At 38.3% G+C, this 14068-nt stretch overlaps 2 protein-coding genes across 3 annotated transcripts; one reads left to right on the top strand and one right to left on the bottom strand.

The window, feature by feature from the left end:
* The first annotated feature begins 459 nt into the window (after positions 1-459).
* naa30 (N-alpha-acetyltransferase 30, NatC catalytic subunit) lies at positions 460-5968 on the top strand. The gene is made up of 4 exons (XM_056767802.1): positions 460-1419; positions 2334-2457; positions 2725-2780; positions 3069-5968. Exons 1-4 carry the CDS (start codon positions 634-636, stop codon positions 3204-3206), a joined length of 1104 nt encoding a protein of 367 aa, XP_056623780.1. The 5' UTR covers positions 460-633; the 3' UTR covers positions 3207-5968.
* Positions 5969-6099: 131 nt separating this feature from the next.
* LOC130436828 (uncharacterized) lies at positions 6100-12792 on the bottom strand. 2 transcript variants are annotated; one of them, XM_056767803.1, is made up of 7 exons: positions 12143-12792; positions 11792-12074; positions 11255-11322; positions 11109-11156; positions 10895-10978; positions 9476-9602; positions 6100-9386 (listed from the first exon to the last, which is right to left on the bottom strand). In XM_056767803.1, the coding sequence occupies exons 2-7, from the start codon at positions 12012-12014 to the stop codon at positions 8932-8934; spliced, it is 1005 nt and encodes a 334-aa protein (XP_056623781.1). In that variant the 5' UTR covers positions 12015-12074; positions 12143-12792; the 3' UTR covers positions 6100-8931. The 2 variants fall into 2 exon arrangements, with proteins under 2 accessions (XP_056623781.1, XP_056623782.1); XM_056767804.1 differs by having other exon boundaries at positions 12198-12792.
* Positions 12793-14068: the final 1276 nt, after the last annotated feature.

The following is a 14068-nucleotide window of genomic DNA, read 5'->3' as shown; positions in this document are numbered from 1 at the left end:
GATTATTAACACAAGTTTAATAGTGCTATCTGTTGATTTATTTATTAGAAAGGCGCCTATGTTTGCAAACATCCCACACAAAACTAAAGCAGCAATTTACCGTGTCAAAAACCCCAACACTTCAATACTTTTAATCCCGAAACACCCAGCAAATAACTTTACTAGCAACAAACAGCAAGTCATTGGTTGAAGAGGTCCATCTAGTGGCTCTTCTTAAAAATAAATGTAGTCAAAAAGAACAAATATAGTTTAAAATATTTTAATATGAATGTACATTAACTTTGAGGTTGCAGACGTGTATTTAAATAAAAAAATGTTTCTCTAATATTTAAATTCAATGAGATAATCACAATGCTAGAAACGCACCAAATAACTACATTTCCCGTCATCCTTCACTGTAACGAGCCGACATACTGTCGTAAATCACCAGCTCAGCTTTACGGCAGATATTAGGCCAGTGTGGACTGTACTGAGTAATGGCAGGAACAGACACGAGATAGTCCACGAACTTTACAATATTTTCACATTTATCGGATACCAGCAGTCGGACGGACGCCTGTCTTCGCCGTCGTTTGCTGTGAGAGGCTGTTTCCGACCCCGTTTTCCGTCACCATTTTAACTATATGCAGTGGAATGGCTGAAGTGCCGCCTGGGCCTAACGCACTGCCTTCATCCCCGAGCGAGATCAAATCACTGCCCGTGGACGGGTGCACCTTCCTGGGCAAGGATGGGGGTCTGGACATCATCACCCCCGGCCCGGGACCACACCAGCACGGCAACGACCATAAAACGATCGTTAAATCAAACCAGAACAACGTGCACCCCAACGCGTCATGCGCCCAGTTCCACTCAGCCCAGCTGAACGGGATCCAGTGTAACCACACTCCCCTCCAGAACCACGTCCAGCACCGGGCGTCCGACAATCAAACCGGCGCTTATGATCATCATTCGGGTGGCTCCGGTGAAACGCAAGGCGATCACACGAATAAAAACAATTTAACGAGGAAGAAACGTTGTAGCGATATATCACATTCCCAATCGCCGCCGAACAACGGGATAAACTGCACTGATAGTATGGCTATAACGGAAAGCGGTTCTTGTCAGTCGCATAATGATGTAAGTAACGTTAGCAGGACTGGCTTGATAGATCAGGGTCGAGCGGTCATGGTCGGGGGCGAGCTAGGCCCGGGCCCGCAGGGCGCTGGAGTAGAGCAGGCGGCGGCGACTGACAGTTCCCCGGTGGCGGAGATGTCGAGGCTCGCGCTCGAGGAGCACGACGAGTCTATCAGATACGTGAGATACGAGTCTGAGCTACAGATGCCTGATATTATCCGCCTCATAACTAAAGACTTGTCTGAGCCCTACTCCATATACACCTATAGGTACTTTATTCACAACTGGCCTCAGCTCTGCTTTCTGGTATGTATCATGTCATTCTGTCATTCTTCATTGTGTTGAAGAGACGCATAATCAGCCATCTGTCTCTGTGTCATAGAGGCATGTACACTATGTGTCTCTTCTCACAAAAAAAGTATACAACGGTGGATTGATGGCATCAGATGCTAAAACCGTGATATATTTGCATAAGCCTAAGTAAATTTAAAATAGTGTCCGTGTTTTTATTATGTTTAGGGAGCTTTTTTATTCAGTGTGAGAGTACATGTCAAGAAACTCATTGGCCACTGTTACCATTTTAAATAACACGTGGTCGAATTATTGTACATTTGTTGCTTTGTAATCAAGCTTTGCCTACATTATTGACTTAAGTATTTATTGCAGGAAGTATTGCCTGATTTTGTCCATTTCTTATTTAACAGCGATAGGCACCTATACATTTTTCCATTGCCTTACTAGTCTGTTTACTACGGGACTTGATTTATTCAACAATGAAAAGATATGAAAAGGAAGCAAGTCTACTTTTCTACATTTCACATTTACACATTTTTATTTACTTACATTCTTAATTTTTGAGATGGTACTGTGGTACACAACTTGTTTGGATGTGCACCATTGTATTAGGATGGTACCTTGCAGTACCTTGTAAGTACCAGAGTAAAACAATTTGATGCCATAGCTATATCATGTTACCGCCATGGCATGTTTTGTATCATTTTTATTTTGCTTATGATAGATTTAGTTTGTCATCATAAAACCATAGGAATGTGATTATGATACAGGTGGCATACCATTGTAACCATGCAATGGCTATGATACATATAGAGACATGTCTTTATATTTCAGGGTGGTGTGTGACTGTCAGATTGAACCTAATTATGGAAGTGTGTGTCAACTGCAGCATGTCACGGTGACCCATTTCTTCTGTTGTATCACAGGCCATGGTGGAGAAAGACTGTGTTGGTGCCATTGTATGTAAGCTAGACATGCATAAGAAGATGTTCCGTCGGGGATACATTGCCATGCTCGCTGTGGACTCCAAGTTTCGCAGGAAAAGCATTGGTAAGTAGCTGACTGCTGACACAGTAGCCAATGTCTAAGAATGGCAACAGACATTGTCTCTAAATATGAAGCACAGATTATGTTTATCAGTTCATGGAGACGTTTACTGTTGTATTAATATTTTAAAGCTGCTATGCAGTTTGACTTTTGCTTATTGCCTGTTTGATTCTTTATTAAAACTGTATTATATTGTTATTCACTGTGATCAATGGATATATATTGAAATTGTATTCTAAATGGTTAAAAGCGTTACTTTGCATTGGTTAGGAACCAACCTGGTGAAAAAGGCCATCTATGCCATGGTAGAGGGAGATTGTGATGAGGTGAGAGTAATATAGCATTGAATACATACAGTGAGTTTGTTCAAAATGGCTGACTTCCTGGTCAGTGCCCTGACAATTGAACAAGGGAGCTGATTAAGACACAGTGTTTGTTAACTTTAAATCCAAACCTGACTCATAATGATGTTGTAAACTATGACCTAATCTGACTCTTCTTCATTCCATTCCAAATAAAGCCTATCTTCTGTATTCCTTCATCTGTTGTTACAGTCTAGATTAGGATCTGCACTTTATTCATTACCTCTGTGTATGCTTTGTTTACATTTTCAGGTTGTTCTTGAGACAGAGATCACCAACAAATCAGCCCTGAAGCTCTATGAGAATCTGGGCTTTGTCAGGGACAAGCGGCTGTTTAGATATTATTTAAACGGAGTGGACGCACTTCGGCTCAAACTCTGGCTTCGCTAAATCCAACGAAGGGGTTCCTCAAGTCTTTCATCATCCCTCTGGCCTCCTCTTCCTCTGCACCAGCCCATTTACGGCTCAGATCATCTGCTTCCCCTGACTAGAAAGACACTCGACCTCTGCTGAGCCACAAAGGGGAGACTCTGAGGGGGAAAAAATTCAACAAATCATAATAAAGTGTTTTATGAACGTTTTGCGCGAAACAGAGATTATTACAAAAAAAGAAAAGATAAACAAAATTCAGAAAGTTGGGTACTAATATTACAGGACACTGAAAAGGAAAATGTGGTGGATCTGCTCTCAGATGTCGATAGCCTCACGTGTTACCGTCGGGCGGTGGAGACCGGCCAGAACGGCTTGACGGTGTCGGCTTGAAGAAAGCAGAGTGCACCACAACTGTTGTTTAATTTTTTTATGAACAATCACAAACCGGGATGGAAATGTGTTTAAGCTGACTCAACGAAAACTACTCTGGAAGTTAATCTTTTTTTTGTTGTTTCATTGTTTTTCTTCTAAATGAGGGTGCACGGGAGCATTGCAGGTCGTGATCTTACTGGAGCCTGTCGCTTAGCTTTGTGTTTGTGGGGGTCTGCGGTTTGGTTTATTTTAAGTGTTTATTTTATGTTCGGGAAAACACTGAGCAGAACTCTGTCCGCTATAGAAGTTTGATCGAAGCGACGTGACTTTCTACAAGACAAATAGCGTACGTGAAAACACAGACACGTTAAACTTAATACTGCGAAACAATGTGGACGTTGTCTCTGCTCTTTTAAGGCAGTCATATTAGTTTCCTCACAGTATGCCATATTGAGTTATGTGAATATTTTTGTGTGTGTTGGAGGCAATTGTTTGATTCCATTTTATGCTCCTTAAAGCAAATCTCACCAGACAGTTTGGCTTTAAGTGTTTTGGTCAGATAGTCAAATGAAAGTGAATTACCAAATGTTCCAATCAGTTGTTCCTACCTGAAAGTGAGTAGAGTATTTACCATTATCTTTTTTCCATGACTTCAACCACGGTGTTTGTAGTCCATCATTGATACTCCTTGTTGGCATTTGACCTGAATTTAGAGAATTTGTTTGAAAGTTAACAGATTTTTGAAGCATCAGAAACAGTTAGAGATTTCCATTGGCATTGCTAGTTGTTTTGATTGCAAAAGCATTTCATACTACTTTGAGGCAAGTTCAGTTACTCCTACATTTAATCCAAGACGTATGAACCTCAAACAGATGCACTTCTCGTTTTTGCACTGATTTAATAGGGTGAAATTCCCTTGAAAGCCACTGCCTTAGTTAAACAGTAGGGGGCAGCATATTGATCTCATCAGTTCTCTCATGGTGGTAGGTTCAGCTAAAAGCTAATTGTTTTAAAGAGACCTATTGGGCCTGGTTTAGGGAACCGAAAGTAAATCGTGTCATCATTGATCGTATGCAAAACAACATTGTGTTTTAGATTTGTGTGATTAAGAGCGGTAAATGAATGTGGTTTGTTAGGTTATTGTTTTAATTGGATTGTAGTTAAGAATAGTGTGCTGTGGCAGGTTGTGCCATCACTTACCCGCATCGTAATTTGTTTGTGTCAAGGCATTTGAAAACATTGGTTTGTGTTCCCATTCATTGCCAATGGCCCCCTCGTTGCTTTACTGCTGGCTCACGAGTTCATGGAAAGAAAACATTGCATTTTTTGCTGGTTTGAGTGGGAAACAGGTTTTTGATTTGATAGATGTATAAATTGAAGTTAGTTTTTTGTCGTTTTTGAAGATAATTTTTTCCCCATGGAGCTGTGGTGCTCTGTTGAAATGAATATGCTATATATATGTACGCTTAAATTTACCTGTTTTGCTGATGGATGATGCATCTTTGATTGTTTTCAGTTTTTCGTTTATTTTTAGTGGAGCCTGAATTCTAGTACATCTCCCAGAAATGTAACCCCCCCCAAATCTGAACAGCACCTTTGACATGCCAGTACGGCTCAGGTTTCTGTTCAGTTCTTCTTTCGTTTTTCAGAGGGCATCTTTCAGTGGTTGTTCTGAACCACAGTTTACTCTTTAATTCCTTGTTTGCGTTTAAAACACTTCTATGGCCTTCGATAGCAGTTGAATTGGAGTTCATAAGGTTGTTTCTTTTACAAACACACCATCTAAGAAATCAGATGGCAGATGAGAATTAAGTTCCAAGTTTAACACAAGATGCCATTTTAGACAGTCAATAATGCGATTTTGCCATCCTTGCTGCCTGTATTCTCATATGGGTTGAATGCTTAAGATTGTGGTTGGCATGACTGAACGTGTTTTTTGCACTGCCATTTTTTGACTTTGTGGTTTATTACAGTAAGCAGTCCATTGAAGGTTATGCCCACAAACATTGACAATGATCAGCTGGCAGGTTCTAGCTGGGTAGGATCTCATATGACATGGACACTAATCTACAGAAATCTTTCATGGTGGAATCATTCAGTGAGGGGACTAATTTTGAATCTGCACCTGTGGCTAACTCTCACCATCTTAAAAGGTGGAATTTATGTTGTAGATAGTGACGCTCTTGTATTTTCAGCTGATGTTCTGGACAAGCGAGACCTGCACCTCTAACATGGATTCATTCTGTTGGGGAGAAGAAAAACTGTTTGCATGTTGATGACATTTTTCTCCACCCCTTCTTTCTCCCAATGTCACCCCAGACAAAATGTCTTGCAAAGTTTCGTTGTTTTCAAGTGGACAACATACCTGGTTTAAAAATTATAAATAAATTATTTGATTTTTAAGCAAACTTGGGAGCTTGTTCTTACTAAATGAAAATATTATGACTGAAAAATACTATGACTATTTATATTTTTCTATGTTTATGATGTGGTTTTGATTTAGTATTTGTAATTTTGCAATAATTTTAGGGATTTTTTATTCCAAGTACCAATAATTAAAGCTATTCAGTATAAAGAAATAAGGCATCATTACAATTCAACTCGACAGAGTTCAAAGTCAGACACAATCGCTCAATGTGTTTGTTATTACATTATTCATAGTTGTTTATTTGTTTTGTGATTAATTCAAATCTGTTAAAATTCATTTTTTGTCATGAAGAGGAGACAGCTGTACTCAAGACCACTACAGTGTTTATTTTAACATGATAATCACACTGATTCAAATGGCAAACAAGTATATTTTTTAGTCGTGAGGGTGTAGAAAAGCTCTCACCTTGGCAGGCATATTAATAAAATGCTTTGTGTTCTCACTTGAATGTCTTTCAGAGATGTTTGCTATGCATAATGGCATTTGCATTTTTTTAGTTCTTTGGTTTACCAGTCTCCTCTAAATCTGATGTTCACATGGACATGGTTTTGTTTAAAAAGTGAAAGTGATCTAAAACTGAAGCTCCTAAAAGTTCTAAAAGTCAAGATGGTGTCTGATTTCATGTAGTTTAATTGGTAGAGCAAGGTGCTAAAGGTGTAAAAGCTTATGCACGTACAGCTTAAACGCTTTTTGCAAAATGTAAAAAAGAAAACAATACAGATGTTGACTGGCATATTTTTTTTTGCCAGAAAACATTCTTACGTAATTTACAGTAGTGGTCAGAAATAATATTCAGGGAGTAGGGGTGTGCAATATTGGCAAAAAAATGATTTCTAGATATTTTCTGGGATTTCCTGATACCGATAAGCAGGCGATATTTTGCCTCCTATAGCTCCATCTTACATGTAACCAGGACATTTATTGTTGATATTATTAGTAGAGAATGAAAATATATTCTTGTCAAATCCTGTCATCATTCACGCATTCTCATGTCAACCTTTGATTTTACTTGTGCAGAACTTAAAAGAAAGATTTGTTAAAGAACAATGTTAACACTGGACCTCTTTAAAATCCATTGTATGGACACAAAACCATTGAGATATTTCTCAAAATGTCGTCTTTTGTGTTTCACAGGTTTTCAACAATAAATAAACGATGTTAGGATAAATTAATATTTGAATGAAGAAAAATTTCGATATTTGAGTATATCCATTTAAACTGATTAATTCAAGTAACGCTCTTGTGTACTGTGAACTGTGCAGCATACAAGCAAGAAGCACACTGGAATAGAAAAAAACCTACCAAAGCAAACCTGTGTGGGATGCATGCACATGATTTAGATTAAGTTGTATTGCACTTTTCTTTAGAACTGTTTTTAAACAAAGTCTCGTTCACGCATGCTATCATTCGGATTTAAGCCTAATGCTGGGTTCACACCAACGCGAATTAAGCGTTTTGCACGAGTAAATTACATACATACAAAGTCAATGCAAAGACCTCCATAGACGCGAACTAGCGGCAGGCGGTGCGAATGACGTGAATTGGTCGGCGACTCGGCGCGAACGCGAGTCAATCTCGTCTTCTGTGAAGTATAAAAATGTTTGTCAGATTGCGTCACTCACACCGTGTCTGCACAGCGCCGCCTCCAGTGTGGACAACATCTTAAATTATAATGGCTTCTAAAACTTCCGTAGCAAGTTTTGTCTGTGTATGAAGACGCTGCTTATTGTGTGCAGGCAGTAGAGAGCAGTGAACACGGTGTATGGATCATTTTAATCGGCGCTGGTTTAAATCAGGTGTGTTAAACGAGAGAGAAGCTAAATATGGGGGGACGCGAGGACCAGATTAAGAGCCGCTAGGCTATGTTTATGTTTGCTAAAACGGTGAAGTGAGCTGTATAAAACAGGTGTATCATTTTAGTACCTATTAATATCTACATGTATAGAAACCTATACGTATACACAATGGCCCCTTCATTTACAGCCCCCTCAAAAATAATATTCTGGCTACGCCACTTGTTTTTATACCTTTCTAATGGATTTTGTCTTGACGCGTCTTGCCTGTCGCGTCCGGTGTATACACGGTGTTGCGCAGAAATAACGAACTATTCCAACGAGTAATAACGAGCGTGGAACGCGATTGTTCGCCTTTGGTGTGAACCCAGCATATTGCTCCCACATAAGAAATGTGAATTGCGGCTGAAAACAAGTCTATATGGATTTATTCTACTGGACTTTATTCGTCAGGAAAACACTTATTATAAAATGGTAAATTCTGATAATTGATTCTGATTGGCTGAGCCCGGTTCTGCCGTTGCCATTATAAAATACCCCGGTTTATAATGGCTGACCTCATTACATAGCCTAAATATAATTTTATTTACTTTATTTTATGAAACCTTGCTACACGGAATAACCTTTTTTATAAAAGCAATAAGCCCCGCGAAGCCATGGGTTACAGTGTATGTTATAACAATGAATGTGGCTTCGCGCTTAGCTGTTATAAAATGCACTGTAACCCACTGCTTCTTTGGGCTTATTGCTTTATTACCTCCTCGCGTCACATAATTTCACTTGATGCTGTCCGCTGTGAATGTGCACACAGTGCTTGACTAAAGTATTTCTGAGCACTGAGTGCTGTTTTTAGTGGAGCTTAAAAAATGCGTGACATACTTGATAATATGATTTTGCACACAATATATCTTTCACAGCCCTACCAGGGAGGGGAGTTTTTGGAAATTGATCTGTTGTTTTGTGTCCACGCAGTGGGAGTTAATGGGGCCAGATGATGTTATTTGTTTTACAGAAAGTCATACAGCTTTTTAATGACATGAGAGTGGGGTGTCCTAAATGAAGATATAATTTTAATTTTGGGTAAACTATTGCTTTAATCTTTATCTTGTGCCTGTGTTCTACTGTTTTTAGGGTTGACCGAAACAAATACTTATTTTTGAATTTCCCATTCTTCTGGACATCTTTTTGTACATAACACAGAGTAACATCCATAAGCACATTCTTTGCTGTCCATTTGTATATTCTTAGATGCATGATGTTTTTCTTCAAATTCCCTCCAGTCTTGAAGCCAAGGTAAGTCACAAGACCTTTGAACAGATTCCGTCAAACCTCTGTCTAGATGTGTTTTGCAGAGGGATTTCCTACAGCTTTTCATCACTGGACCTTCAAATTTCCAGTCTTCAACCTCAGACTCAAATCCACGATCCGTTTGTGGTTTGATTTTCATCCCGTTTTCAGAGTCTGGATCTATCAGCTCTGGACTTGGCTGCAGCAGGTCCCTCACATCCAGAATGTGTCCCTCAGACTCATCCCAGAAGATGTTTCTTTCTGTTGGCCTGGACACAAGCCGGACTCTCTGCCTATCCTCCACTTCATTTCCTTCCACTACATTTCAGGTAAAAAACAGCACAAATACACATAAAAGAATCATTGTGGGAAAATCATTTATGGAGTGTTTGGCTTGAGGGACTCACTTTCAGAGGTGTAGACCCTCTTCTGCCTCCCCCTTCTTTCTCTAAAGCACTTCTGTTGAGTCTGCCGCTTCTTGGTTGCTTGGCGACTGAGCATCGTCTGTGCCAGGAGGAGACCTTTCATGTGTCCCTGTGAAGGTCAAGAATGCATAAATGATCAATCTAATAGCTTTGATGTGTTTATGCAAGTTTTGGTGTCATTTGCATGTTACTTAAATACATGCAAGGTCAACTTCATATTTTATTTTTAGTGGCATTTTAGTGATTACATTTTTTGAGATTTCTAAAAAAACAAATGTGAAATAGTTTGTGGTCATATGAATTGCAGTATACATGTTACATTAAAAATGACCCAAATATATAGAATGATGAGATGATCATGTATTGTATGCATTGTAAAGATCTCTCTCAATGTTGACAACACAGGGATTTCCAAATGTGAGATCCGCTCCCATTCCCATGTACCCTGCTGGTGGATCCCAGAGACAGAGGCACCATGGCTGCACCCCAGCCTACTTTCCACTCCGCCAACACCGTAATCAGATCCAATGGGACCACAGGTCAAGGCTCAGTGCTCACCAGCTGTCAGTCTACTCAAATTTATGTATCTTTTAGTCTTTAAACACCATCACAAACTCATTCACCGTGTTGTCATGTCATCACCCCCCCATCCCTTCAGAATATGCACGGCTACATTGTTTAACAAATATATCCCCAATCATGGTGGCTGTTTATTAGTACTAATAAAGCACATGTTCTGCATGACCATACTCTACATCCCTTATCCTACCGAATACCTCAACCTAACAACTATAGTAACAATTGATAAGCAACAAATTAAGAGTTAATTGGGGGAAAAGTAATAGTAATGGTGTGTTAATATTGAGAATTGCCCCCTATACTGAAAAGTGAAACAGTTTTTAACATTTTATTCAGTGTTTCTATGTTATTCCATTTTAGTCAATGTTGTAAATATAAAAAATAAACTGCCACAAAATTTAAACCTAAGAACCAAATATTAGGTAATATTATTTTTGAAATACGGTAAAACCCATTAAAATACAGAAAAATAATGCAATTTTATGCGACAAAACTGTTCTTTTTCGGTATTTTAATGGTGTCCCAGCTTCCTGAAAATTATGTTTTTTTTCCACGAGATATTTTTACAGTGTAGGCTAACTCTTATGCAAATATAAAAACGTGAAAAAGAGTTTTGGTGTCAAAATTAAACTTTCCTTAAACTTGCATATTGTATAACTGCAGCCTCATTGAGGTAACTTTAAGAGAAGAATGGTGAAGAAATGGTTGCACACACCGCTGGTCAAAAGTGAAGATTCATAAAGTTTGGAAATAAATACACTATATCCTGAAATGTGTTCAGATCAATGGATTTCAGATTTCCATCCAATAAAGTGCTCAGACCTGTACTGTGTTGTTGGTCCCACAGTGCCCTCCCTGGCTGGGAGTGGAATTGTGTTGGACAGGCCCATCTCTCCATTCCATGTCCTAAACAGCAACACATGATATTTATTAACCAGCTTAAAGCACCTACTTAAACGACCTCTTTAGAAATAGCTACAAATTGTTATCATTTCAGCGAAGAAACATGATAAAACATAGAAACATTATAAAACACCTTAGACTCTGCCATGAATGTATTCATTGAGGCCATTGGTTGCCATCCCTACGAGTTAAATGTTCATGATTAGATGTGTAAACCAAGTTAAATTCATTAAACCTCATGAACACACAAACTTTCTAAAAGTAAGTATATGTTCAGACCTTTGCTGGTTGTGGTGGGTGAGACTTTACAATACTGTCACCAGTTTTATCACAGACACTCTGAGATCCTGTGGGTGACATGTCACAACTTTACACAAACATAAATGAAATGTAAAAGCAAGGCCAATAAAAAATATTTGTATTGTTAAAAATATAAAAATATTAAATTGTGTGTCATTACACAAAACTGATTTCTAAAAATGGTTATTGTTTTTAAAATCATTTTGTTGACCACACATCACTAGTGAATGTTGCTATGCTGGGTTGCTTCAACAAATAACCAAAGTTTCGATGACAAAGCCACTGTTATTCAACTGTTAAAAATGAATAAGACATTTAAACTGTTTTTGAATAAATTTGTCATAGGTCAATTTGGCAGTTATTTCCTTAATACCCCATAAGCATGAGTGGGTACATCATATTTTTATTGTTTCATTTTCAAGGTAGGAGTGAATAAATATGAAACATTGTGAATATTGTTAATATAGCATTATTCAATTCTCCCATTTATATGCTCAAAGTCAGTAAGTTACTGACCTGTCTCTAAACCAACATTGAGAGGCACTTCCTGTCTTCCTGGCAGAGGAGGCAGATAGTTGGACTTCCTCTGTCCCAGAATCCCTTTCTCTTGCATCTCTGTGCCTTGAACAGTAGTGATCATCCACTTAGAGGCTGGAAGCAGAGACCGCTCATCTTCCATTGCTTGATCATGAGATGGCGCAACTTGGCAAATCTTTGGCCTGGTGTTGCTATTCCCCATGGCATAGGCCTTTATGCTCCCAGTTGATTTAAGATACGTATCAAATAAATATCAAACCTCCTGATAGAGGAAACAAATACATAATGGCACAAATGCAACACAAATCTAACCGTTTAGGTAGAAAGTACCTTAAATAAGAAAGCACTGTTCCTCAAGAAACGACTTCACACTTCATTTCTTGACCTGCTTTCCATGGTGTAATCCAGGCCTAACTCTTCATTCCACACAATATCTTGGAGTTAATTCACTCTACATCTTTGTTCGACTTTGTAACTATGAAGATAAGTGGAAGTATTCGCCAAAAATGTCCACTTGCATCCGATCCAGTTCTGACTCGTTCCCAAACAGGGTTTCCCATCTGTTTCAATCTACAAAATGAAACTCTGGCAAAGTTGTGCTGTGAAATGGCAGGTACATGCCCCTCTCTTTCTTTATATTTCTCGGTTTTGGCATAATGAGACAAGTTTCCATGGTGACTGTCCCTACAGGTTACTTTATAACTGTGTGTTAATGCTTGGACGGCGGTGAGGGGGCCCGTCTTTCTTCTGATTGCTCAGGCATGCGACTGCTCGGGGAGCCAGGTTTGATGATTGACAGAACTAGTGACAGTTTTAGTTATAACTTCAGAGAAAAGAAATGTAGCAGGGTTGCAGTTAAAGCAATTGTGTTGTTTGGATTACAAACGTTTGTTAAAAAGAAATATTACTTTTTATAAATACAAATACGAAAATACAAAAAAACATAAATATTATGTAGTCCATTAGTTCTGAAATAAAAAACTAAAAAGTTTGTTTGTTTGATATGACTGAGGATATTGTAGTATTTATTACTAAATAAATACCACCCAGATAATTTTAATCCATTTCAAACCTCTTATTATTAAATATTAGGTAATCTAGCATTAATCATCTTTTTATCCATTTAATTTGAAATATACACAGTAAAAAAAATCTAATTGCATAAAAAGAGCGCAAATTTACAAAAAAAAACTTTTCAATTTAGTGACAAAACGGTTAGTTTTACGGTATTTTACTGGCGTTCCTTCTACGATTTTTCTACGGGATGTCTGGACAACATCCCTACCTACAATAATACCATCCAGATATATTTTTTCACTTCAAACCCCAAAATCATTTTTTTTTATGATTTTTTTAGAGGTCTATTAGTAATAAATCAATTCCAATTTTGAATCTGAAGGCTAGGAATCTGAATCAAAAGGTGAAGGAATCAGATACTTGAGATAAAAATTTGAATTCCTCTTATCAATTCCTGTGTGCATATTTTCAGAAATTGTTGATATTTCAATAAAAGCCGTTATGAAAATTAACAATATTTTTTCTATAGTTAGCATAGTTCACGAGAACAGGAACAGAGGACCCAATTGCAGACAGCAGGTAAGGGGTAACAAGGATTTAAATAACAAAAACAAACGAGAAACAAAAACCCATGAGGGGGTAACAAACATAACAGCTAGGGTAGGAAAAGGAACATAAACAGGAAGACTCACCACCCTAAACTGTTACCCCCTCGTGGGTTTTTGTTTCTTGTTTGTTCATGTTATTAAAGTCCTTGTGTGACCATCCAGTGATATTTAAATGTTTTGCTTCAAGTTTGGAATCGAAGCTGGGAATCGATAAGAATCAAAATCGATAATTCAAACGATTCCCAGCTCTAGTAATAAGTAATTGTAAAAATATATCAATAAGTACACCACCAACAAAATGTGCATGATATTGGCCCTACGGATAAATGTGTGTTAATCTTTCCTGAACTGCGTTAGCACATGGACTGTTATCATCATCACCTCCTGGGTGGTTTAACCAGTGGCCAATAATGTGGATTTAAAGACTTCCTCTGCATACTTCCCCTCCCTTTTCCCCTTAACTTCCTCTCTGCCTCATTTGGTTTAATTGGGCTTTCCCAGCAGTTTGAAGATGCTCAACCCGTTCATTAATAACTCATTAGAGTCATCATAGCCGTTCACACAGAATGAAGTCACAAGATTGCCAGGTCCTTGTGTTTACTCCTGAGAGGAGTGTGATGTGTTTCCCCCT

The sequence above is a fragment of the Triplophysa dalaica genome, chromosome 15 (genome assembly GCF_015846415.1).
Source record: "Triplophysa dalaica isolate WHDGS20190420 chromosome 15, ASM1584641v1, whole genome shotgun sequence".
NCBI classification, from domain to species: domain Eukaryota; kingdom Metazoa; phylum Chordata; class Actinopteri; order Cypriniformes; family Nemacheilidae; genus Triplophysa; species Triplophysa dalaica.
The sequence above is the reverse complement of the archived record's forward strand: the minus strand, read 5'-3'. Positions and strand labels throughout refer to the sequence as shown.

Bases quoted from the DNA above. Each gene is read 5' to 3' on its own strand.
- LOC130436828 (XM_056767803.1), bottom strand. From the start codon at position 12,014: ATGGGGAATAGCAACACCAGGCCAAAGATTTGCCAAGTTGCGCCATCT. The intron at 9,603-10,894 runs GTCTGAGCACTT...TGACCTTCACAG, and splicing joins GGACCAACAACACAGTACAG to GGACACATGAAAGGTCTCCT. The intron at 9,387-9,475 runs GTGAGTCCCTCA...CCTGAAATGTAG, and splicing joins GAGGGTCTACACCTCTGAAA to TGGAAGGAAATGAAGTGGAG.
- naa30 (XM_056767802.1), top strand. From the start codon at position 634: ATGGCTGAAGTGCCGCCTGGGCCTAACGCACTGCCTTCATCCCCGAGC. The intron at 1,420-2,333 runs GTATGTATCATG...GTTGTATCACAG, and splicing joins GGCCTCAGCTCTGCTTTCTG to GCCATGGTGGAGAAAGACTG. The intron at 2,458-2,724 runs GTAAGTAGCTGA...TGCATTGGTTAG, and splicing joins GTTTCGCAGGAAAAGCATTG to GAACCAACCTGGTGAAAAAG.